Source organism: Mesoplodon mirus (assembly GCF_964341445.2).
Source record: "Mesoplodon mirus genome assembly, chromosome: 1".
Lineage (NCBI taxonomy): Eukaryota > Metazoa > Chordata > Mammalia > Artiodactyla > Ziphiidae > Mesoplodon > Mesoplodon mirus.
This window is the reverse complement of record NC_138976.1, coordinates 230869371-230895335: the sequence shown is the minus strand read 5'-3', so window position 1 is coordinate 230895335 and position 25965 is coordinate 230869371. Positions and strand designations below refer to the sequence as shown.

General features: G+C 51.2%; 1 protein-coding gene across 3 annotated transcripts in view; it reads right to left on the bottom strand.

The window, feature by feature from the left end:
- Positions 1-25965, bottom strand: part of SH3RF1 (SH3 domain containing ring finger 1) — a 147724-nt gene that overhangs the window by 30851 nt on the left and 90908 nt on the right. For all 3 annotated transcript variants that reach the window (XM_082625124.1, XM_082625122.1, XM_082625123.1), the window contains exons 3-5: positions 20613-20888; positions 19687-19782; positions 4103-4405 (exon numbers count right to left, since the gene is read on the bottom strand). In XM_082625124.1, coding sequence (XP_082481250.1) covers positions 4103-4405; positions 19687-19782; positions 20613-20888 — 675 coding nt within the window. The remainder of the gene's footprint in view (positions 1-4102; positions 4406-19686; positions 19783-20612; positions 20889-25965) is intronic.

The following is a 25965-nucleotide window of genomic DNA, read 5'->3' as shown; positions in this document are numbered from 1 at the left end:
GACGACATTTCACATACAGAATCCATGGCCGCTACCTCACGTGAGTGCTGCTGGGACCGGCCTGGCCTGCAACTAGCCCATGAACACCTTCCCGAGGATCCTGTCCCGGTGGGTTGTCCTGAATGCTCACCAGTCCACCAACTCGTTAAATCTACACGACATGCTTAAGGTATCGTGCCATCTCCAGGATCATTTCTCATGACTTGTTGTACCTTCCATGGGGATGCATAATTAAAATGCAGCTGCCCAGACTGCCGATCGCAGGCAATTATTTACAAAACATTTCAGGGAACAGGGTCAAGCCAAACTAGCTGTTTTCAAAGGTGTCTTATCAGGACTTCCCTGGCGGTCCAGCGGTTAAGACTTTGCCTTCCAATGCAGGGGGTGCGGGTTTGATCCCTGGTCAGGGAGCTAGGATCTCATGAGCCTCGGGTCCAAAAAACCAAAAACATAAAAACAGAAGCAATATTGTAACAAATTCAATAAAGGCAAAAAACAAAACAAAAAAGGTCCACATCAAAAAAAAAAAGTCAAAAAAAAAAAAAAAAGAACGGGTGTGTTATCTACGACACTACCTAAGATTAACTGACTAGAAAGAAAGTTACTCAGGTCATTTCTTCGCAGGTGTTCGGCTACCTGATCAATTTCGCGCCCGCTGCACCCCGGGTGTGACCGCAGACCCAGGGCGAGGGTTCCTGCACACACGGGAAGTCCTTCCTCCACTATTGAAGGAATGAGGCTGGCTGCTACCTTGTCTCCCCAGGAAACAATGTTCCACCAAAACTGCTGGGCTTTTTGTAACAAAAACTTAACCCCAAACCTAGTTTCCTCAATCCCAATAATTAGGAAAAAGATTATTAGGACAAAGAGAGGCTCAGAGATCAGTTCCCAGATGGCCTGAAGGACTTTCATTTCCTGCCAGGCAAGGACAACCAGCATCCTAGCACACGGCTGATTTTCACAGGTCAAGTCTGAGCTACGTGGAATCCACATCCCTGTAAAGCTGTACCTGGCGGCTCATACACTGACTGAACCTAAGCAGAGCCAGGGGGCACCTCCACAAAGGCTCCCCCCCAAACCTCAGTTTCGGTCTCTCCTGTGAACCAAAGTCTATTTCCACGCAATTTCTAATGAGACGCACATGGATTTTTCATCCTAGGATAAAACCTAGTGGCCTCTAGCTATCCTATTCAAGAAAACTGTTTGTGTACATACTCTGAGGACAAGTACGTACTCTGAGATGCAAGTTGGCGTCACAGGAAACACAAGTCTTTTTTCGAAGACAAATGAGCCTCCGTTCAAAGTGCACGCTGTTACCTAGGAACCTTCGGGTGGGAAAACCTTGCCAAAACTCAGCTTCCAGGGCCTGACCCTACAGGCCGCGGAGGAAGTCCTCACTAGTGTCTGACATCTCGCCAAGAGCCCCAGACCGGGAGGCAGGGTGATGACCTCAAACGAGCCCGTGAACTTGGACAGTCACCTTGTGAGGGCATGGGGTAGACCACAGGCCGCCTGGGGTCTCTGCCCACACGGCCCTGGATGTGAAGGACCCTGCAGGCCCCAGTTCCACGCGGGTAAAGGAAGAGACAGTCACCAAAGGATGACTAAAGGCAGAAGCCAGCGGCAGGAGTGACCGGGCCGAGCAGGGCAGGTCCAGAACGAACGCCCTGAGCAGGTCGGGCAGCCTGGCTTCCTACTGTGCTCACTCCCTCCCGTGGGGCTGCACACTGGCTTGGCTTCCTCCCCGGGAAAGGGCTATGTGGAGAGCGGGGAAAGCAAAGAGGAAGGAGTGGGTGGACCTTCCTGCTTCCCCTGAAGCTGCCGGCAACACAAAAATGCTACCAAGCACTGAACATCATGAATCTCTCCTGCAGCTGGCAGAGGGCACGAAACATCGAGGGCGCGGCCAGAGGAGCAGACCGACGCCTAGCTGCTTGTGACACCACGTGCTTTACAGACGCCCATCACAGACATCTGTGCACACCTGTGCTGGGGACCTGCCTGACGGCACAGCCTACAAACCACCTTCCAGTTCTTGCATTTGACGGTGCCAGAGTCACCGATACGATAGCAAGCAAGCTGTCTGTTCCCTTGTGTCCTGCAGGATTTCGATGTGACAGTGCGCTCTCTAAGTGCCATCCGGAAACACGAGGACGAGCCCGGGCAGGGGAGCTGACCCGGAGGCGACATCACAGTGGCCTGACCCCCTCCACGTGGCTTTCGTTCGGGTGCGAGAGGATGAATGTTCACTGCTGCAGGCCCTGTGGTTTGGATTTTCTCATCAAAGCAACCAAACCGCGTGAAACAAAAGCAAGAAGGACACAAGGCCCAAAGCAGGAGACACATCCAGCCTAGGGCCCGTCACATCTACAGCAGGTCCGTCCTGGGTTGGGCTGGTCCTGCGTCACTGTGGCCCGTAGTGCCCGGTGATGGGGCCGGGTGTGCGTGCCGGAGCCGAGGCTGGAGAACCCAGGCAGCGCTGCAAACCTCTCCCATCTCTTCTAGAAATAACTTCTCCCTGAGGCGACATGTTAGCACTGAGAACAGAACCTGTTAGAACACGGGGAGGCTGTCTTCATGGAAACAGAGGAGCCCGTTTCCTCAGCTACTGCGGCCAAGACACAAACAGCCCCGCCCTCCCGTGCCCACGCCCGGCGCCATGCCTGACACCGGGGTCTCTGGGACAGACGCTGGGTGACCCGCCTTCCCCTCCACCTTCTCCACGGCCACAGACGGCTGTCCACACCTCCAAGTCTGTGCCCTGCTGAGCCGCCCCGAGTCCCAGCAGAAGCTCACCTTTTATTTCAAGCAAATGTCACTGTGAATGCTGCTAAGGTCACAAAATGAAAAACACAGTCCCGCGACCCGATTTTCCATAGGGAAGAGCCTTCGTCACCAGCCCCTCCGTCAGAGCCTCCCTCAGAGGGGGCCTTGCAGCTTTGACCCCTCCAGGGTCACCCCCTCGTACTCCTTGCTCAGACCTGGAACCGTGTCTATTTCCACAGGCTTGATCCCTTCCTGGCTCTCCTCTGTACACTGTCCAAGTGACTCACTCACTCAACCAATGTTTACGCTGCTTACTGTCTGTCTGACGCTTGGGAACAGCAGTGAACAGACAAAGCCCCCTGCCCTCTGCCCTCTTCCGTGTGTGTGTGTGTGTGTGTGTGTGTGTGTCCATGTGTGTATCTCTGTGTGCGTGTCCATGTCCTACTTCCCCTGCAGGGTCACGTGCCACGGCCACACCACCTAAATAACGCTGCTGAGCCACAATCCCATTCAGAAACTACGAGATCCAGTGTGGACCTGTAGGACGGGGTCAAGGGGCATTTCGATAACCTTGGTAAGGAATGCCAAATGCTGCACTGCACATTTTTATTCCGTGGTCCAAAACAGGCATACATCAACCTGTGCAGTATATGTTTGTTTTTACAAAGCACAGTGGAATGTATATAAAACCTGCATGAATTTTAAGATGAAACACAAGACTTGAAAGCAGTGTCTCCCGCTCCCGCTGCGGCAGGCTGCTCAGGACCCAGCTCTCTGGCCTCTGGTGGTAGAGGACACGGCTGTCCTCTGCCTGGGTAACTGCAGCCGCCTGGGACCTGGGTGGCCCCCCGGCCCGGGGCTCAGTTTGACCACAACTAGGGTCTGACGCACAGAAGCCCATGTCTTCTCCATCCTGGGTACACGGTGCGTGCACGGCACCCAGAGCATCTGTAAGAAGGCACTCGAGACCTGTTTGCCAGATGAATTACCAACGTTCCCAATCATCGTGTGTATTTTTATAAACACAAGAATAACACGTAGCTATGTCTTAAGGCCATGCAGTCTTGTTGGAATAACGAGTTAAAAAAATAACGCTAGGCCAATTTCTAGTTTCCCGCTGAATGGGGGCCTGGTGGGGAAAGCACTCAGCTTGACTGGAGTCATCTTGTAATTGCCGCACTGCCCTTTGGAGGTGACTGAGCCAACCTGGGGACATCCAGGCTGGTTCCCCCCCATCCCATTTCCACGCACAAACGCAGAGGGCTTTGCCCTGGGAGAGCTGCGGTCCCCCGAAGGCTGACACCACGGTGGCCCCGGGGCTGGGCGGTGCGGGTACCTGAGAGGGGGCGCTGCACGAGAGCCCGGCCAGCTCGCCGATGCGCGCGGCGGCCGTGGGGTTGCTGGAGCTGATGAGGACCGGGGGGCTGATCTCCATGGAGTGGCGCTGCTGGGTGGCCTGCGACGCCTTGCTGGCCGTGGTCAGGGAGGTGAACGAGTGCCGCTTCTTCGTGTTCTTCTTGGCTTCGGGCTGCTTGGGGGCTGCGCTGCTCGGGGCAGCGGCCGGGGCGCCCTCCCCAGCGCCAATGCCCCCCGCGGGAGGCTGGTCCCACTCGATCAGCTGCTTGGCCGCCGAGTTAAACTGCAAACCAGCAGAGGACACGAGAAGGTCAGATGACAGGTATTCTCCACACCCTTGTATCTAAAGCTGAGCACCATCACTTTAAAGTTTGCAGGTTCAAGTACCCCTTTGTTCCCACGTGAGACGTCGTTTCTCTCAACACGAGGACTGCACTGTACGTACAGCACAGAGAGATGCTAAACCAAGGACAAACAATTCCAATGCAACACCAGCAGGATTAAGAACATCTTTTTCCCCCCAAGAACCTTCAGAATATCTAATGTTAAACGTTGCCAGTAACAAATGCAGATTTATTTCGGCCCCTGAGGAAATGCAGGAACCGTGGGGGGCAGGGCGTGTGGTTCCAGGGCGGCCTCTACTGCTGGGTGACGGCTGGGCTCCGCTCAGAGCCGGACCTGCAGGGCAGCTGCCGGCGGTGACTACGGGCACGGCCGCCACCGTGAGCCTGGCACACGTCCACGGGAATTACCGCCCCCACCTCCCCGTTCTGGGGGGGCCCCCACAGAAGTGTCGGCAGAAACTCCTGATCACTTTTACTTTAGAACATCGCGTGCCTGCGCTTTCCCTGAGCTGACAGTTTGAGTCCTGACACGTCGAGGCCTGAAATCCAAGCCTTGCTGCCAAGCGAACTTGGCCTGTTTGAAAAGCTGTCTGAGTGCAAAGTTGGGGCCCGACGGTTTGTCAAAAGCTGCCCACGGGGCTGGGAACGCCAGCAAGAAAGAACACAGGGAGTTTCTGTTCCCTGAGGTCAAACACAGCATTTCTAGAAAGCCTGCACGACAAGCAGCCGCATCTGTACTTACCCAGACAGTACAGTGACGGGAAACATCGGGCGTAGTTTAACCTCTTAACAACCATTAAGATGAAAAACAATAAGCTCCTCGGAGAGAACTGGGGAAACAGTAAGCATAGCGGGGGTCTTCCCATCCCAGCACTTTGCACACGTGCCTCTTTCATCACATGCTCTTTTCGCACCTAACTGGTTTAGAGCTGTGTCTCCCCAGCCGTGGACGAGGACGTCCTCCCAGAAGGATGGAAATCCTGTCGCGATACTGAAAGATGTGCACTTGCTCTGGCACCAGCGGCTCGGGAAGCTGGGGACTGAGCCCTGAAGCAGTGCTTCCAGATGAAAACCGACTAAGAGGGTTCCTGCGGCTGCCTGGGGACCCGCCGTCACGGGACCCGACAGCGTTTCTATCGCAGGCCTACCCCCCTTCAGACCGCAGGGATTCTACCCACGTTCAAACTTTCAAGACTCGCAGGCAGTAACGCCCCAGTAATGCCGGGCGATGCCCGAGTGCCAGGGGCAGGGGGAGGGGAATCATGACTCCAACGGGTGTTAGGGACGAAGGCTGGGCTGCTGGGAAGGGGCGGCGTTTGGCCCGGAGACCCCGTATTCACAATGCTGCCTTGGCCCCAAGAGAATCATATGCCCAAGGAAGCAAGGCCACGGCTCTGTTTTCATGGCAGGAGTGGCCCAGACCTCAGGACTGGAGCAGCAGACTGTGTGGGGCGAGGGTCCTTGTTCCTGCACAGGCTGGGGACGAGGGTCTGAAATTGGAGCAGACAGACCAGTCCCTTCATTCCCCTCACCCCAAAGCCAGCACCCAGTGAGACGGAAGACCAGGACTGCGATGCCAGAGCTCAGGGGTCTGGGCATGCCTCCTTCCCGGGTGAGCTCACCTTGACAGGAAAGCAAGGACCCGGTTGCTTTTCATGGAATTTCGAGGAACTCTGTACGAGCTCCAGTGTGGCTTTCTTTCCATGACCTTCTCTAGTCACAACACCTAAGTTCACTGTCCACCCACGAAACAAATCTGTGCCCTAAAACACCTTCCTCCCAGCCCTGGGTGAGGACTAGCTGGTAAGACTCAGGGTGGATACCAGGTAATTCAGCAGCCTGGAGCAGAAAGCAGGGGCCTGCAGGATTTGCTGATCTTAAAAGTGTAAATGTCCCTTTTTGGGAAACCCTGAAATTTAGAAGGAATTAGTCTTTGAGAACTATTGGAAGCATAAATAAACACGAGAAAGGAAATACTGACATAATAACAGTAATAACAAGGCAATTTAAGAAACATCAAGATATTTTCTGTGTGTGCAGCTGGCCTCTTTGCTAAAGAGAATACAGTCTTTTTAAAATACAGTACTTAAATTTTTCTAAAAGAGAGCAAAAAAATTTAATGAGAACTAAGTTGAACAGTCACCGTTTTATATAAAGCTTTGCAGAGGAATCGGCCTCTAGGTTCTGGGCATCAGAGGCTACACATAGTAGGTCTGTGCAGAGAGACCTTTTCTAATTCATAACCCACTGGGGTGTTTGTTCCTCAACATGATGGTTTTTCAATAAAAGGCAGATTAAAAACTTTAAATTATATGTTACAAAAGTAATACATGTTCATTACTTTAAACAGGAAATAGTGTAGATTTATGGTGAGTAAAAAGTGATGGGCCTCAGCCAGGTTCTGCCTCTGTCTCCCCCGCCGACCTGTGTCCCAGTTCTCTCACACTCAACAGTTTGGAACATACCCTTCCATGTACTTCCTATGTAGATGTTGTTAACTAAGCACCTGCTTGATTAATTTTAACACAAATGCAACCAAGCAGCACGTACATTCTCTCCTCTCACAGCAACTCATGAAAAGCCCTTCCCGTGAACAGAGCAGGCTGGTCGCATGGTACCCGCTGCATCCCCCTCTGTGCATCCTGCCCGAACAACCATATCTGCAAGGCAAACTCCCAAAATGGAAGCTGACAGGTCAAAGTGTAGCCTAAAGCATTTTTTGAAGGATAGTGCCTAATTGCACTCCAAAAACGTGTCCATTTTCACCATCTCTGAGAGCGAATAAAAAGTCCCTGTTCCCCACATTGTTGGCAGTGTTACGTGTTACCATTTTTTAAAATCTCCATCAGTTACAGTGTTAGGTGTTACCTCTCTCAGTTACAGTATTACACGTTATCAATCATTTTTTAAAATCTATCAGTTACAATATTAGGTGTTATCAATTATTTTTTAAAAACTCTTATCAGTTGAAGAGGTAATTTGTATTTTCTTTTAATTTGTATTTCTCTATTAATGAGATTAAGCGTCTTTTTTCTTTTCCTAGGATTTCCTTATTCCCACACTTCGTCCATTTTTCGACTGAGTTGTACTTTTCTTATAGATTTATAAGTGCTCTCTTCAAAGTACAAAAATCATTCTTCAATATACTACGTATGCATGTATGTATATGAATGTGTATATATCTCCATTAAGTTAGAAACATTGTTCCAATTTGTTTTTTAACTTGATATGTTTGTCATATATACATTTTTCTTGGATGTGCAAATTTATTCACCTTTTCCATTATGGCATCTCAAGCTAACATCATGCTTTAAAAATCTTTTTTCTACAATCATTTTTACAAATAAAATCACTTTTCTCCTAGTATATTTATGGTTCCTCCCTTTGTCCGTCTGTGTCTTTGAACCACGAGGATGTTTGTTTTTGTGTAAAGACTGAAACAGAGACAGTGTGTTCTTTTTTCCAGTGGCCCAGCAGCTTGTATAGCATCCATCCTCTCCTGCCAGCTCTGAGAAGCCACCTTCACAAGCCAGGGTCAAAGGGAGAACCCTCTGCTGCACTGCCAGGCCCAGTGCCCAGTCCCCAGGGACAATTCATGCCGCCACCCCTACAAAGTAGAGATGAGTGTCTGCCTCACGTTACACTCCTCTGCAAACTGTTTTTACACGATGGCAATGGGGGATTTGCTTTTCTGTCAGTCTTCCGTCCTTCCCTGCAATCTGGATAACAAGGCTGTTGTTTTTGGATGATCTAAATACAAAAGCAAGCTTAGTCTTCATTCATAAAAGGCGACTTCCCCACAGCAGAGGAATAAACGGAGAGACTGAAGGGCGTAGTCAGAAGCCTCTGTAATGGATCCGGAAGCGCCCCCCAGGTAGCAGCTCCATTTAGGCGTCTGCAGAGATGTGCTGAACGAATAAAGACGTGCTGGCCTCTCAGAACCATCGAGGGAAGGCAGCACTGCCTCAAGACCAGCACTGTCCCACCAAAGTAGAACAAGAGCCACACGTGTAATGTGAAACTTTCCAGGAGCCACATTTTAAAACATAAAAAGCAGCAGGTAAAATTAATAACGTATCTTACTGAACATACGGAAAATGTTATCCCTTCAGCATGGAACCAGTATAAAGTTACGGAGACACGTACGCCCTTTGTTTGGTATGAGTTTTGCCATCCACTGGGCACTGGCCTCCTGCCTGCATCCCAGCTGGGACAGGGCACAGCGAGACTGTCCCTGGAGGGGCATCAGGGGCTCACGGCGGGGGGTGGGGGGGACCGTCTCCTGAGTTCATCAAGCGCAAAGAACGTGCGGAACGGGAAGGACAGCTCCGTGCACCTCCGTGCCGCACCTCTGCAGCGTCCTGGGCCCGAACCGCTGGCCAGGAACACAGCACTGCCAGCCCACGCTCGGCAGAACCTGCCTCGCCGACCAGTCCCTTACCTTCCCCTCCGGTGGCCCCGGTGACTGGAAAATAAATACGCTAGCATGTTCTTTTCCGGGTTTCTGACTATGAAATGTAAGGGATGAAGGGAGGGAGCACGTCATCGAAAGCCTGAAAGAAGTTTGCTTCAGGGGAGCTGAGGACAGGACCGTCCGAGCCCGGAGGTGAAAGGCCCAGGCGGTCTCAGGCCCCCATCCTAGCCGGCTGAGGCACAGCGGGGGCCATTCGAATGCCCTGGCTTCAGGTTTGTACACCAGGACGGGATCCTCTGTCCTGGGCACCAGGGGGCACGGGGAGAGCGCCTGTCGCCTGCGATGCGCCCCACGAACGTGGTTTACTGTCACTGTCACTCGAGGCCCAGCCTGTCCTTCACCTGCCCCGTCGCCCGGGGGGGATGCAGGGGCGTGTCTCCTGTTTCTCAGACGTCACATGAGGCTGGACTTCGCGATCTAGAAAGTCTTACGCCCACACAAGGGACAAATGCCTTTGCTCAACACCAAACAGAAAGACCCCCTTCACAGTAGGCAGAGGCCGAGACCTCGGGTCCACGGTGAGCGGAGTTAAAGCTCGGGGAGACCTCCCCTCGCCCCTGCTTTCTCTGAGCGACTGTTATAAGCGGGGCGCAGTGCTGGGCGTGGGGAGAGAAACATCCCCTTGACTTGGGAGAGAAGAGGACCAGGGAAGCGGCGCCTGGGTTTCTAGCAGTAATCGGGGGCTGTGCCGCCATGTGTCTGCAGAGCTGGGGCAGGAGAGGTCAGGGGACGCCGGCAGCAACGGTGGACGCTTCAGCGACCTAGGGAGGGTCTCTCTCTCCTCTCTCCCCCCCTCTCCCCCTCTCTCCCTCCCTCTCTCTCCCCCCTCCCCCCTCTATCCCCCCCTCTCCCCCACTCTCTCCCTCCCTCTCTCTCCCCTCCTCCCCATCTCTCCCCCTCCCTCTCCCCTCCCCCTCTCTGTCCCCCTCCCCCCTCTCCCCCTCTCTCTCCCTCCCCCATCTCTCCCTCCCTCTCTCTCCCCTCTCCCCCCTCTCTCCTATCTCTCTCCCCCTCCCCTCCCCATCTCTCCCCTCCCCCTCCCTCTCCCTCTCCCCCTCCCTCTCTCTCCCTCCCCCATCTCCCTCCCTCTCTCTCCCCTCTCTCCTATCTCTCCCCCTCCCCCCTCTCCTATCTCTCCCCCCTCCCCCTCTCCCCTCCCCCTCTCTCCCCCTCTCCCCCTCCCCCTCCCTCTCTCTCCCTCCCCCTCTCCCCCCCGCCCCTCTCTCTCTGTCTTCAGCTGTTGCCAGTGTCAGCTGATTCTTTTTTAAAGGAAAGCTAGACATTTAAGCCTATGTAAAACCTCCTGATTTTCCATCTGAACAACTAATTAAAACAAAAGCACCCTGCAAGCCAAGCGTGGAAGTCCTGCAGGCCGTGCCAGCGGGGGGCTCTGACACGGCAGGAAGCGTGAAGAACATGCAAGGCCAGGAGGGGGCGACGGCGCCCAGGGCCGCCAGCGAGGAGGAGACCAGGGAGGTGGGGGTGGAGGTGGGGGCCGGCGGGGGCTTCTGCAGGGAAAGGAAGAAGCAAGCATCATGGCAGGGGTCACCGTCGCCGGGAGGGTAAAGCAGGACAGCAGCTAGCCGGCAGCCCGGAGGGCGATGCCCGCAGGGACTGAGCGAGTGGCCCTGGGGATTCTGGCAGGAGAGGAGGAGGGAGGGGGCACCGTCACTGAGGGGGGGTGCTGACGGCGTACAGCCCGGGGACGGCGAGAGGCCGACCCTCCCCCAACAGGAAGGGGAGCCCGGGCGAGCAAACACCGGAAACGGAAAGCAGCAGAGGTGCGCGGACGCAGCCCCCTCTGGGAGGGCAGGTGCGGAGGGACAGACCCGCCCCCAGGACGACAGAGACGCCACCAGCGACCACGCAGGGAGTGCGGGGGGAGCTGGACCCCGAAGGGCAGGCCCACCATTACCTCGGCAGCGACAGATCAATCACGGTGCCCAGGAGCGCGCCCCGTGGATGACTTAAACCCTGGGCCAGCTCACTGCCCTGTGCTCCTGGGTCTGACAAGACACCAGGTCTGGGGTGTGTTTCTCTCTCACCAAACACACACAGTAAACAAGAAACGTCTGGTAACCCAAAGGATACGTTCAACGACACATTCCATCTCCAAGGACCTCGTGAGTAGATGCAGGAAGAAATATACACACATACATCTCAGGAGGTTAGGAATATGGAACTGCCATTAAATTCTAAGCAAGCATTTGCTGACGTGACAGGACACACGGACAGAAATCCCATGTTGATATGTAATCAGTTAATAAACCGGTGAACAATATTTCGCCCCCCTCCCCTGGAACCCAAAGTGTTGGGGGCAGCGGGTGGGAAACAGAGAGACCGCCAGGAAGGAATCGGCACGGAAGAGGCCATGCGGCGACCCCGCACAGGGGTTGGGGACCTTCCTTCCCCTTCCCGCCTGCAAAGATGCCTGCTCGCACACCCGTGAGGCCTGGGGGACAGGCCACTCCACTGTCACCAGGGCAGCTGCTCCACACCACCTCCCGACACCCTTCCTGAAACACGTCTACTTCGCTACAGGGAAGCTTCTTCCCAGAAGCTTCGTCAAGATGCCACAGATGCACACATATATGCAGAACACGCATTCTGTCTCTTCCAGAGCACAAGACAGCCCTTGCTTGATTAAACTGCACCTACTTCACTGCTTTTTTTTGGGGGGGGGGGGTGCTGCATTGGGTCTTCGTTGCTGTGCGCGGGCTTTCTCTAGTTGCAGCGAGCGGGGGTTACTCTTCATTCTGGTGCGTGGGCTTCTCATTAGGGTGGCTTCTCTCTGTTGTGGAGCACGGGCTCTAGGCGCACGGGCTTCAGTAGTTGTGACATGCGGGCTCAGCGGTTGTGGCTCATGGGCTTAGTTGCTCCGCAGTATGTGGGATCTTCCCAGACCAGGGCTCGAACCCGTGTCCCCTGCATTGCTGGGCAGATTCTCAACCACTGTGCCACCAGGGAAGTCCCTACTTCACTTCTTTAAAAAGCCTTAGTTACTACCAAATTTAGGGTGTATAAAGCAATGTGATAAAAATTTCAAATGATAAAATTTAAGACCTTAAAATATTGTGGTTTTAATGAATGTGTGATTGTTTTCTTAAAAAAAGCAACCTCAGTTCTTTGAAATTGTTGAATAGTTCATCATTTCTGAAAATTAACCTTCTGCGTGTTCAAACCTGAAAAGTTGTCACTAGTCTTGATGAAAAATCAAAATGACTAAACACTTCTTAAGCGAAGCTTGGTAATAACAGTGATTCTGTACCAACCTTAGGAAGACTAGCCATCATCACATGTCCTCGGAGGCAACTGCAGGGCAGGGGTCTAGGGCAGACACGGGCTGTCTGAGAAAGACCACCATTCACCTCTCAGTTACTGGCTGGGTGTCCCTAAACAAGACACTTGTTTAAAAAATGGAAAAATAACTAAATTACAGTTTAGCTCCTAAAATGTTTATTATGCAGTCACAAAACTGATGGTTAGTAGCGCTGTAATAGTGTAGGGAAAGGCAGAATCATGTGTGTGGTCTCATTAAATAAAGCACAGGGCAAGAGAATGGAAGGATATTTACCAAAATTGAATGTGATGGGCCTAAGGGTTCTTTCTTTCCTTTCCAACTCTTCTGGAATGTGATTATACCATAGAAATAAAATCATTAAAAATGTTTTTTTATCTACGATGTGGCTCCCAGGAAAACACTGAATCCTATACACACACAACTACACTCTTGGCACGTGCCAGGCTGTAAGAATGGACAAGCTGCATACGAGGGAAGTCTGACACAAGGAGAGGGTGGCTCTGTTTTGTTTCTGCAAAGGAGAATCAGGGAAGAATGGCTTCATGAGAAATGACAGTTTTCATCGGGACCCTGAAGAAAGGGTGAGCTTTCCACAGACACATGGACCAAGAAACCTCCCCGATGAGCTGTAAAGGTATGGAAAATTCCCAGGTATGGAATTTTCCGGGAACAATCATCAGACCAACTTAGTGAGGGCCCAGGGGAATACGGCCAGGCTGAAGAATTTGAGGACTCCTGGGGGAAAGCGCTGCGGACGTTAGACACCAGCTGGTCATCACCCTGGGCCTCCGCTCCAGGCTCCACGGGACGCCTGCAGGGTTATGTTCTGTGAAACTACCCGGAGTGCTGGAAACTGCCTGCTCATGAAGCGAGAAGTCGATACACATTAACCCATCTTTAGAATCTCAGCTCCCGGAATGTTTTCCTGATGGAAAACAAAAGGAAACTCTTAAATTGGAAAGAGGCTGCTGCATGATAGATGGGGTGCAAACTGCCCTAAATAAATCCTTACCTAATTTACAGGGCTCCTGTTCTGATTGGGTCTGGCCAGGTTGCCTCGAGCTGTCTGCAGCGAGCAGGGGTTTTTCCTGGAGTCCAGAGACCTGCCTCTGCCCTGAGAAATTCGGAATCCAGAGATCCTCTCCCCTTCCGTCATTGTGGCAAAACAAAATGCAACTATTACTTGCACCAAGCTGACAGCTCTCAGAGGATACAAGGACCCGCGGCGCAGGACAGAGCCCGTGGGGCTGAAAGCGCTACTCAAAGCAGGGCCGGTGTAGACTTGGAGGTGGACGAATGTATTACACTGGGCACGGGATAAGTCTCCGTCACCGGTTCCTCAACAGCAACTCTAGATTTCATTTACAGAAATTAATTTACCTCAAAAATGGGAGGGAGAAAGTTAGTGCGGCAACCAACTGCCTTCCTGACTTCTCAACAATTTCTCTAAATGTATTTTATAAAATTTATTTCACTTTAGAATTGAAGGAGTATTTGGAAGCCAAGCAATATCATAATTCTCTTTCCAACTCCCCCCCCAATTTTCCTACATTTCTTGTTTAAAAAGAAAAGATTTCAGTGAATTGAACATTTCACTTTTGCATTTAAAAGGAAAAGAATACATCCCAAAATACAAACGACAAAATATCTTTTTACATTGTTCAATCAGCTCTCTCTGATTAAGAGCTCAAAGAGGACGATTCTGATCCTCGCTTCTCATCTCTCTCCAGAGCAGGGGTCCCCAGCTGACTGAATGTCAGGAAGCAGCCCGCACGGCAGGAGGTGAGCAGCGGGCCAGCGAGTGAAGCTCCGTCTGTATTTACAGCCGCTCCCCACCGCTCGCATTGCCGCCTGAGCTCCGCCTCAGCGGTGGCACTAGATTCTCACAGGAGCGCGAACCCTACTGTGAACTGTGCACACGAGGGATGTAGGTTGTGCGCTCCTTGTGAGAATCTAACGCCTGATGATCTGAGGGGGAGCCGAGGAGGTGACGCTAGCGCTGGGGAGCGGCTGCAAATAAAGATGATCCTTAGCAGAGAGGTTTGACGGCACAGAGACCGTCATAAATCAACTGCAGACTCACGTCAAAACCGTATCAGTGAGTGGCAAGTGACAACAAGCTCAGGGCTCCCACTGATTCTGCATTATGGTGAGTTGTATAATTATTTCATCATATATCACAATGTAATAATAATAGAAATAAAGTGCACAATCAATGTAACGTGCGCTTGAACCACCCCCAAACAATTCCCACCCCACCGCCGGTCCATGGAAAAACTGTCTTCCATGAAACCAGTCCCTGGTGCCAAAAAGGTTAGGGACCGCTGCTGTAGCACAAAGACTCTAAGAAGTAAAGTGAACAACGCTCTTCTTAGCTCCTTCAAGGGGCACCTTGGCAACTTCAAACCCGATACCTAAACCTGCACCTGTAATTCCCTGAAACACAGATGACATCTCCCAAGTCCCCATGTCCACAGCAAAGGAAGCTATCGCCCCCCTGAAGGCCGCTGGTGCTCCGGGAGACCCGCACACGTGACTTTCCACAGTTAAAGCTGATGTCACCGTTCTGTTCCCTGGCCACCGAAATATCTCCCAAGATTTGTCTGATTCTGAAACTTGAAAACAGCAAACCTCTTTACACTTTAAATGTGCACAGTTTATTATATGTCACTGATAACTCCATAAAGTTATTTTAAAAGAATGAGTATCCTTAACGATTAGGCCACCCTACATCTGCTCAAAGTGAGCCAAAGGAATAGGTGAAAATTCATCTCAGAACGTATCAAGGAGATAATCTGTAGAGGCTCCAGGATCTCATCCACAGAGTACGGCCACCGTTACTTTAGTCTGGAAAATTCTAAACTAGGCATAACCAAAGATTCACCCAGCTTCATTAAAAAACAATCTCCCTAAAGTCACCGGAGAGACCTTGTGCTTTGAGGATGGTGGGGTCTGGATGCAGCACTAAGATAAACCGATGAGAAAATACATGGCTGGGTAGCGAATGCTGGGCGTTCTAGCTGAAAAATGTCAAAGTTGGCCACATCTGAAACAGTTCATTCCTGATGTCGGCTCAAAAGGTCCTTGGGTCGCTCACTCATTCATTCAACCCATGTTTACTGAGGGTCAACCAGCGGGAGGCGACACGCGGGGACCTCGGGAGAGCAGGCGAACCAGACAAGACGCTGACCCTGGGAGCTCACGTTCTATGCAGGGCGGACACTGGGAGACAGTAACATCCACAGGTGAGACAGCTACAGGGGACAAGAAGCGGTGGGTGATTACAATGACAGCGGTGGTGACGGCCGTAGTCCCCCTTCACACCTCTCACTAGTTGCAGGCAGCGCACAGCACCACTGGACGACCTCACCCTGAGGGCTCTACTATTTTACACATGAGGAGACCAGTCGCGCCACAATCACCGGTCCAGCCAAGACTGGAATCGAGGCCATCTGGGCTCCGAGCCCAAGGTTTTCCAGGATCACAGCATCTGGTGGGTGAGGCAAACCCCTTTAGACGAGGTGGTGAGGGCAGGTGTGCCCACAGAGGTGACGTCGGGGCAGCGATCTAACCCGAGGACGCAGCCCTTCCTTCTGGCAGTTAGCTACAGAGCCAGACACCTGCCCACCAGGCCATGCCCACCTCACGCCACCTGCACACGAGGAATGCTCACTTTTACATTCTATCTGCAGCAGAGTTGCTAAACAATTTTTTTTGTTGAAAAAACTGGGTCAGTGAGTTTACATGAATGACTAAGAATCAAAATATTGTACGACACATTTAATAAAAATGTATAGCTCATAAGCCTACCATACATAACAATGTTTGAAAATCATCTAAAATGCCATATTTAGCATTTACTTCATTCAAACTTTTGGCTTGCTAAGAATTACATCATCTTTGTCCAAATGACCAGGAAATATGAATGAGTCAACTCTGAATTAATGAGGGTGTTAAAATCATTCGGTTTTGGAGAAGCCTGATATTTCTGAACAAAAAAAGTAGCAAGCTACTGATTCCTTTTTTTTTTTTTTTTTTTTTTGGCGGTACGCGGGCCTCTCACTGCTGTGGCCTCTCCCGCTGCTGAGCACAGGCTCCGGACGCGCAGGCTCAGTGGCCATGGCTCACAGGCCCAGGTGCTCCATGGCATGTGGGATCTTCCAGGGCTGGGGCACGAACCCACGTCCCCTGCATCGGCAGGCGGACTCTCAACCACTGCGCCACCAGGGAAGCCCTACTGATTCCTTTTTAAAAGCACACTCACTATTTGACAAATACACCCTTGTACACATATCCTGACACGGTGTCTCCAAGAGTCCCCTGGGTTTCCCCAAGAAACATCTATCTTCCCTACAGAACAGAACCCACAGCCTCAGGGCTCTGATGGGAGAGTCTCCGGGGGAGCATGATGGTGATCAAGGCAGGAGACCCCTCATCTTGACAGAGGCCTGAGGGGCAGAATTCAAGGACATTCACGTGGCCATTCTCTCCCTAGTCACCCCCAGCCAGACTCTCCTTCTCTGCTCACACCCTGAAGAACCTGGTACTTTAATCAGAGGTCATTTGTTTTCTCACCTCCTGTGATACAGGCGGGGAGCCTGGTACCCAGTCCTGGTGCTGGGGGGGCAGGCGGACAGGAGGTGGGGAGCAGGCATGGGGGAGGGCACAGCGCCCCAGCACCCTCTCACGTCCTGGGTCCCCCGACTCAGCTCTCTCCCCAGCCACCGCTGACACTCAGCTCCCAACTCGACCCCGGAGGTCCTGCTCCCGGCCTGCATCCCATTCCCCAGCCCATCCTGCTCAGAGTTTCTGCCACAGGCAAGTTCCGTGGGCATCTCCACGAACCAGCCAGCCAGCAGGAGTCGGGGTTCCAGCTTCCGCTGTGACAAGCCCAGATGCCACTCTGCAGACTCAGTTCTGAACTCACTTCCTCACGAGACGTGGCGCTGAGATTCTCTTACAGGACCACTGCTATCCTCTGGGTCATGCTCCGATCTGAGCTCCAAACCACGGTGCACAGGACACAGCAGGGCCAGGCCCTCTGAGACACATCATCACACACAACCTTCTCACACCTTGGGGGGTAACAGTCTGGGGAAGCAGCACCGTGAAAAAAGCAAAAGCACCTAACACTGGTGGAAACCTCAATGTATATCTACAAGGTAGAAGAAAATAACTTGCAAGTGGATTTTTGTAACACAGTCTGTTTTTACAGTGAGGTATGGTCTGGACCCTAAAGGGGTTTACAGAGCAAGAGAAAGACATTATTTAGGAAAAAGCCCCGGTTTTTTGATTCCCACGGTTAGCTGGCTTCGCTCCACGTGAGGGTGCCCTGTAAGACGGTTCACGCTTCACCTGAACGGCTGCGTTTCCGGAGGTTTTGCTACTGAAATCTGCCACCCCTTCTTCCCCTAAAGGCTGAGTCCCCATGCTAATCCCCAGGTGCCAGAAACTTCCATCCGATGGCCTGACATCAAAGGGAAGCTCACAGTCTCCCCAGGAGAGATGATTTGTTCACCTCGTCTCAACTGGCAAAACCGTGGTTCAAATGAGGAAAATACTCTCGTGAAAGACAAGAGGCCGAAGAATGAAAGTATTTTCCACTTGGGCAGAAGTTTATCTTTCCAACCGAAGTCAGAGTAAATAATCCTCATGACTCAAGTGACTCCCGGTGACTCTGGATTTGCCGTGGGTGGATCTTTTATGCCTATCACGCAATTCTACACCTGCCCACGCCTCACACGCCAGGTGCTAGCACGTAGTATTGCTAATACCCAGCAGGCGAAGACAGGCTCTCACGACTAAGCCTGCGGTACCCACGCTCCTCACTGTAGCGATTCAGATGCTTGGGAAAGCGGTTAACTTTTCGTGACCGCGGTTAGAATATGTAAATAATGTGCAGGAAGGATTACCTGAGAGCTAAGATTTTTTTTTCTACTGTTTACTTTCAAAGGAGGAAAAAGTATTTTAATAAACAGGAACACCTGAAGGATACGGATAAACTTCAAGGCTTTTACATGGTCTGAATTACCTTTCCACAGACACACGGTAGTCCAGGGGAGTTCTACTAGGAAAACGCTGGCCATCTCACAGTCTGTGGGGAGATTGAACGCTGGCTACGATGACACAATTTGTCATTTTTGACCTCAGAACCACGCCAAAATAAATGCCTCAGATGAAAAGATGGGAATACAAGTGGTGTGGGTTTTCTTTTTTTTACATCTTAAGATACATGCTTTGATATCTTAAACAAGAGAATTATTTTCAATTTCCTGATCTGTGCTGTCTCTTACTTTCTGGCCTGTGCACATGCTGGTTGTGCGGCATGGGTGTCCTTTCTGCCGTAACAATGCACCTTTTCCATGCACATTTACCCAGGACACAGACATCACTAAGAAATCGCTTCCTCCCAGAAGCCTTCTGTGACCTCAGCTAACCTTGTACGGTTGTTTGGTCTGGTCTTTCGTTCTTTGAAAATCCCTTCAATTTTGTTTTTGACATGAAAGTCTCATGACTAAACGACATGAAAGTTTATGATATGTATAACAGATTCACTTTGTTATAAAGCAGAAACTAACACACCATTGTAAAGCAATTATACTCCAATAAAGATGTAAAAAAAAAAAAAGTTTACGACATATGATGTAATAAGGCTGCATGTAAATTGTAACTTCCTAGTTCATTCTTAATTTGTGTTATTCTTTAAAATAATACATGTTACTTTACACATATTCCTAAAAAGCCTTCGCTGAAGACTTTGCTGAATCGGGTTGGCCATACCTTTCCGAGTAAAGCTGGTTAAAGGGGGCAGCGTTGCTAGTTATTGCTGGGATGGGGTGAAGGCGGTTCATTGCTTATTTAACGTTTTCTGGAGGCTACCGTGCAAATCACTGTCCCAGTTCTGAGACATGGGGCACATGGAAGAAACGCGTCAACAGACAGAAACATGCGTCTCCCACCTCAGTCGGGACCTTCACCAGCCTCTGACCACACAGCTGCCAACAGAAAAGCGCGGCTGCAGACAACACAGGGGCCGGCAGGGAGCCCAGGGTCCCACTTAACAGACACACTGATGCTCTTAGCAGGGGACAAAGTACAGAGTTCAAACGTTTCACAGTCTCCTGGTCCTCAGGAATTGCAGGGCAGGGTGGAGGGATTCCACCCCAGGATTTAGAACAGGTGCATTCCTGGGGCTTTGTGCTATGAGGGCTTTTTTTTTTTTTTTTAAATCGATTAGGTTTTTGTCTTTCTTTTTCTCCCCCCTAGTTTTAGTGAGACATAATGGACAGGTAACACTGTATCAGTTCAAGGTGTGCAACAATGATGCAATGCAGGTACATACTGAGACGTGATCCTGAGGATTTCTGAGTACTCACACTGCACACTGAAGACTGATTTGCCAAGCAGAACACTAACACAACCGACGTTTCTACAGACTGACTTACCTCAACGTACGAAATTGGAAATATTCCTATTTTGTCTGCCAGCATGCCTTCAGCCCAGTTTTCATCCACTCTGCGGATCACAGTCAGAACGTCATCCTGAAGAAACAGTGAACGTTACTCCACCTCATCCCAGGAAGCTCGCCACCTAATTTTCTTTTCAATATGGGACTCAAGTCGTAAGAGTCCGTGAATAAAAGTTCCATGACATGTCTTCAGGATGTGAATGGAAGAAGCTGATGAGCTGAATGGTAATTACCAGTCCGCCTGGCATCCCCCATCAGACCAGACAGCCGTAAACTAACAGCCCCTCCACCGAGGGGCTGACGGCTGATTTTGTTTAGACCGACAAATTGCCACCTCAAATCCCACCCAGGCCCCCTGAACCCCTGGTCCAGATTAATTTTCAGGCTCTTTTCACTTTTTCTCTGATAATACACCAAATACCCATTTAAGTGTACACCCTACTGTTTTTCTTTACCAAAAGAACACGACATTCTGCTCAAAATCCCAAAGCATTTTATCAATTCAGTAGATATAGTCTTGTGTGCTTTTCAGCAAAGAAATTTTCATATAAAATAAGGAAGTAATGATGTTTCACTTTGTTATCCATAATTCAGGGAATTAAAATCCCCGAGTGGTGCACACACACCCCAAAACGTAGCTCAGGATTACATTTAGGCCCTAAATACGAAAATGATACCACACAGCACATCAACCAAAATTATCTTTCACAGAGAACATTCTGTGCACAAAATTACTGTCTTTGTGACTCTGAGAAGCCTGCTTCCAGATATTTTTAGAAGCACAGTGAGATAGTTCACATTAAACTATCATATGTTTCTGCACAAGGAAACAGAAGCCATAGTCTATGCAGCCAGGTACAGAGAAGAGCTGACGAACAGAAGGCGACGTTGTTCTCGCTTTACCTTTGCAAACGGAAGGCAATCTTTGTCGGCTTCCTTGTCTTTAACTTCGAAGTCATAAAGCGCTTTGCACTGAGGCGGGGGCTGAGGTAACGGCTTGATGATCTGCACGAAGCTGGTGGGGAAAAAGCCGTGGACTCCGCTGACCTCCCCGTGATACCAATTTTCATCCACTTGTCGCCGCAAAATGATGATGTCACCTTTGCTGAATTTAAGGTCCCCGGGCTCTTTGCCTTCGTAGTTGTATAATGCTTTGGCACATGGTAACTGAGGTATTCCCTGAAGGAAAGAGAAGAGTTTTCATGAAAGAACGGTCCCAAAATGTCTGAAAATTCAACTGTATTATCATGGTTGTTAAGTCAAGGCCAACTCCACACTCTGCCCTGCAAAGAAAATCTCACATTAAAAAACTGTATATGTATGGGCTTCCCTGGTGGCGCAGTGGTTGAGAGTCCACCTGCCGATGCAGGGGACGCAGGTTCGTGCCCCGGTCCGGGAAGATCCCACATGCCGCGGAGCGGCTGGGCCCGTGAGCCATGGCCGCTGAGCCTGCACGTCCGGAGCCTGTGCTCCGCAACGGGAGAGGCCACAACAGTGAGAGGCCCGCGTACCGCAAAAAAGAAAAATAAATAAATAAATAAATAAAATAAAACTGTATATGTACGTGTCACCAACAGCCAACAAAACAAACAGTAGACCATCCCCGGCCCCTGAGATGGCATTCTGTTCCTAAGGCTAATTTAGTGGGGCTTTTGCCTTATTTGGGGTTTTTAGTACATGGAAGTACTGCTGTGTCTGGCTTCCTGGCATAAAACTCAAAAACTCATAAAAAACTTAATTTCCGCTATTAACTACTTTAACTCAGCAGGATAAATGATAAGCACCAAAAAAAAAAAAAAAAAGAGGAGGAAACACTTAGAAGAACAATTCATTAATTTACTAACTGCTCTTAAGCTTTTGACAGATAAGAATCAGAGTCTGGCTTTTGGGGAAAACTTTTCCAGCGGCGTTCGCTGTGGGCAGCAGCTCTTTCTCCCTCGTGGACTCAAGGACAAGCTGGGGCCAACTCTGTGCCGGGGTCTGGGACGGCCGTGAGGAGGTCAGGCACCGCTGCCGGCCGCTCAGGGGTCATAACCCGTGACCGTGCACACACAGCCTTTACAACCTACGTACGATCACTGCCCCCCTTTGCTCTTTTCCGCCTAGAGAGCACCGTCGGGCTGAGATGCTAACAGACGGGGTTTTGGATGTGACCACACTGCGTATGGTTTTAAATGACGGCTTTAACATGTGCGTGTGCCCCAGGCAATCTAACCACCAGATGGACTGGATACGACACTCCCTCTCTGGTGACACTGGAGGTGCCCTTCTTGAGCGTTAGGTGTCACTTTAGGATGACCTCTGACCTCTCCGGGTCACTGCTACCTACCCCTGATTCAGAGGATAAACGGGCACGACAAACATCCAAAGTAATTCACTGAAGGAGATTCCTGAGCTCCTGCTTTTTACGGACTTACTCATTTATTCATCATCCCGAAGACACTTATTTTTTCCCAGGTGGTGTGCGAGGGCTGAGGACTGAAAGAGGGCCAGGCACAGCCGTTCCCCTTAAGGGACAAGGTCTAGAAGTCATTAGGCCAGAGGGCAGGGACTGAGTGACCCGGGGACGCAGGGACCGGGCTGTGAGAGCAGCAGAGGGCAGAGGTCTTGGGGTGGAATAGGGGGAAACTGAAACACTTCCTGCAGGAAGGGGCACACGAGCCACATCTTCAAGGAGACAAGAGGAGCCGGCAGGAAAGCCGGACAAGGAGAAAGAAAGAGAAAAGCAGGGGCGCTGGGGGCAGCACCCGCAAAGGCAAGGAGCACGCGGGGCAGAGGCACCGGCGTGACGGAGGACGCGATGCTCAGGACGGAATAGGTGTGTAAGTGCACACAGGTGGGCGGGCGGCTTACAGGGGCCCGAGAGACAGGCTGAAGCGTCTCGACTGATGTTTCCTTCAGGAAGAACCCTGCCAGGCAGGCGAGTCCGGCCGGGGGTGGGGGGAGAAAATGGGCAGGGGGCGGGCAGGCAGGGGGTCGGCGACGGTTTTTTTAAAGCTTTTTTAAAGTCTCGCCCTGCCCCCGCCCCGTCCAAAAAAGTGGATCAAACCCTGATGGCAACAGAACTTCCTAACATAGTTTTGCATAATTAGTTTAGCTTCCAGTCAGAGATTCAGCGTCTGGCCAAACTCTGCTTGGTGAGGCATTCTTGCTCTGCGTCAGAGGAAGAGCCGGCTGCTGCCGATGGCTGCGGGCGGGGGGCCTGGCCAGCCTCGCCCGTGTCCTGCTGGGTTTGCTTAACAGGAGCTGCTCCGGAGGACACCGGAGCCGAGCCTTCCAGAAGTCCTCGGACCCCTCAAGGGCCCTCTGACCTTCGGACCCTGCTTCTAACGACACGACCCCCGTCACCCAGCCTTGACCGAACCTCGTCGACGACTCCGCTGCGCCCTTCGGATTCCCCTGCAGGACGCTGATGCCGCCCGGTCCTCTGAACCGGGGTCGCAGTCCTGCCGTGCCGGCTTCGGGGAAGGGGCGGGCGTAGGCCCCGCGCCCCTCACAGAAGGGCCTCGCCATGTCCTCTACTTTACTGTGTGTTTCTGGAAGTCTGGTAGTCACAGTGCAACAGTACTTCCTAAGACACACTGGAGGAAATGACAGTAAATAAACAAGCAGTAAACAGCGCTCTGAGTGAGAGCCGGAGGAGTGACAATCCCGGAGCGAACCGGCGCTCGGAACACAGCCGTCGGGACACGACTGGCAGCCCTGAAGCCGGGATCCCGGCCCAGCCGCTCACCTGCTGTGTGAGCCTGAGCAGGTGAGCCTCTCTGGGCCTAGTTTCACCTTCAGGGTGCCATGAGGACCAAGAGAAGTAAAGCGCGTAACCCACCGCAAGCGGCCGGTGGGCAGAGGTGCCATCACTGCCACCGCCCAGCAGGAAGGGCCGGTGAGCAGGGACCCCGGGCACCTGAAAACACGTCCGTCTCTGCAGCCGGATGCTCCTCCTTTTGCACGAATTCACACAGCACTGGCATTTCCAGAGCACACTCGCTGTGTAGCAACCCAGAGACTGCTCCCCCTAGGGAGGCATCGGGACTTCACGGGGGGCATTTCTGAAGCGCAGGTTTGTTTTCATCTTCTGGGTGAACAGAAGAAACTGCAGACGCACCGACACGCCCTGTCTAGTAGGGGTGGCGTTCTGTGCGAGGCTGTATCTCACCCTGGCAGGGCCAGCGCAGGGAGCTGGAAGGCTGCGTGAATTAACTGAAGATCCTATTACTGGCTCGGTGACGGATAGCTCTGTGCACCATTAGGGCCTGTCCTCTCGGTTTTCTCCCCACCTCGATTAGCTCTGTTTGGCCAGCCAAACGCAGCACCGAGACCCAGACCCGGCACTCAGGACCGCTCTGGACTGCTCCCTGGGGAGACCTGTCAGATCCCCAGTGACCCACAGGACGGCTCTTTTCTCATGTGCTGGTGTGGGAGGGAAGGAATTTATTTCTCCGTAGATCATTTCTACGCACCGGCGGCCTGACGGACTTACTAACATTCCCATCAAGGCAAATCTACTAAGTTCTCCTAAAATCATCCAACATTCTTAACACAACGAGCAGCAAGAATAAAACTTCAGGGAACAGTGACGTGCGTTACGGTCAGCCCGGTTACATCCCTGACTGCGACCGGAAACGCACCAACTCACATTGACTTGTGAATCAGGTTCTCCCAGTGACCGGGAGCCACAGAGAAGGAATCCCGAGGTCAAGGGCCACCTAACCCACCAGCGGACACCCGGGCACCCGGCCCTGTCCTTCTCTGCTGTGCTTTTCCAATTAAATTCCAAGAGGCTGAAAAGCCAGTTGTGTCAGACTTCCCCAAAGAAGGCTTCCTGTATGAAATAAAACGAACCCCACCCTGATTTCAAATCCAGTGAAGTGCACTGATCTTTTAAAAGACTGATCGCCACACAGATTGTGGAAGGTGAAGGATAAACGGTTAAGTGACTGAAAAGCAATAAAAACTGCGTATTCCTCATGCAGCGTCTGAAGGATGAAGCCAAAACCATCGTCTGAGAGCCCAGGCCTGGTCTCGCAGGGAAACGTGCCTGGAACCTCAGAGCCCCTCGGTCACTGCCCTGCAAAGGCCTGGGAGTCGTGGCCTCGCCCGGCCCCGGCCTCCGGGCCCTCGGCAGCCTTTCCAAACTGCTGTGCGGCCAAGGCCCCGGTATCTGCAGAGCTCACATTTCACTTGGCTACACATGAAAGGGAGGCTCAGAAGCCAAGAGGCTGCAGAGAACCTGGCACCGCGGCCAACCTCGCTCTGCAGCTGCCACTCAGGCCTCGGCAAAGAGCTGGGCAGTTTAGGCAATTTGAGGTCTGATAACGATTCTTAATCCAAAATACATTTCGGTAAACAGTGACTACTTTGCTCATGTACAAAAGAGTAACTATGCCAGTGCGCCAGCTCTACTGTTCCAATAATTTTTGCTTCTCCATTATATACACAGGTATTTTACAGGGCATTAAAATCCTCATGAGACTGGCACACAAACATTTCTGAGTCACTGCTCTCCACTCCATTTCCGTGCCGTCGAGTGTATTCCAATGTATCTGGCAAAGCGCTGCTTGACGATCTAGCTGAGATCCTAACAGGTAAATAAAACATTCACTGCCAATTGATTTTACAGACGCTAAATGCCAGTGCCCAGATACACATGCAAGACAGCCTCTCTAAATTCAAATTCCTTCATGCATTTCTTACTGCTCCGTTAAGTAAAAAAAGATTCAAAGACCTACTAAAAAGAACATCTAGAAGATACGCTTGTCATAGGAAAGCCATAAAATGTGTATAATTTAATAGTTTAGCTGTATTTCAATTGGCAAAAACTCTGGCTGGTTGCAACTTGACTTTCAAAAACTTTCCAGAAAGAACTGAGGCCCAAAGAAATAACCAAATAGGAAGCACTAAGCACGGCACACAGAGTAACAAGTAGCAAAATGGTTTAGGAAAAGATTTTTTTTTTAAATGTTCCTTGTACACAAAATACATGTTGGCTTTTCCCTACCCCCCCAAAGCGAAATACCTCTCTGGACATAACAGCATTTCATTAAAATACTGATTCTTTAATAGTGAATAAGTCTTAAGTGGTGTTCTCAGAATCTCTGGGTTGGATTACCGCTCAAATACGACTTGATCGTCACTTGAAATGTTTCCACTTCAATATAACAAACATCCAAGATGACTATTACAAGGTATTTTTCCAAGGCAACAGCAGAAGGGGCTGGGAATGCCACAACCCCACAAAGCCCATCACTTTACTTGC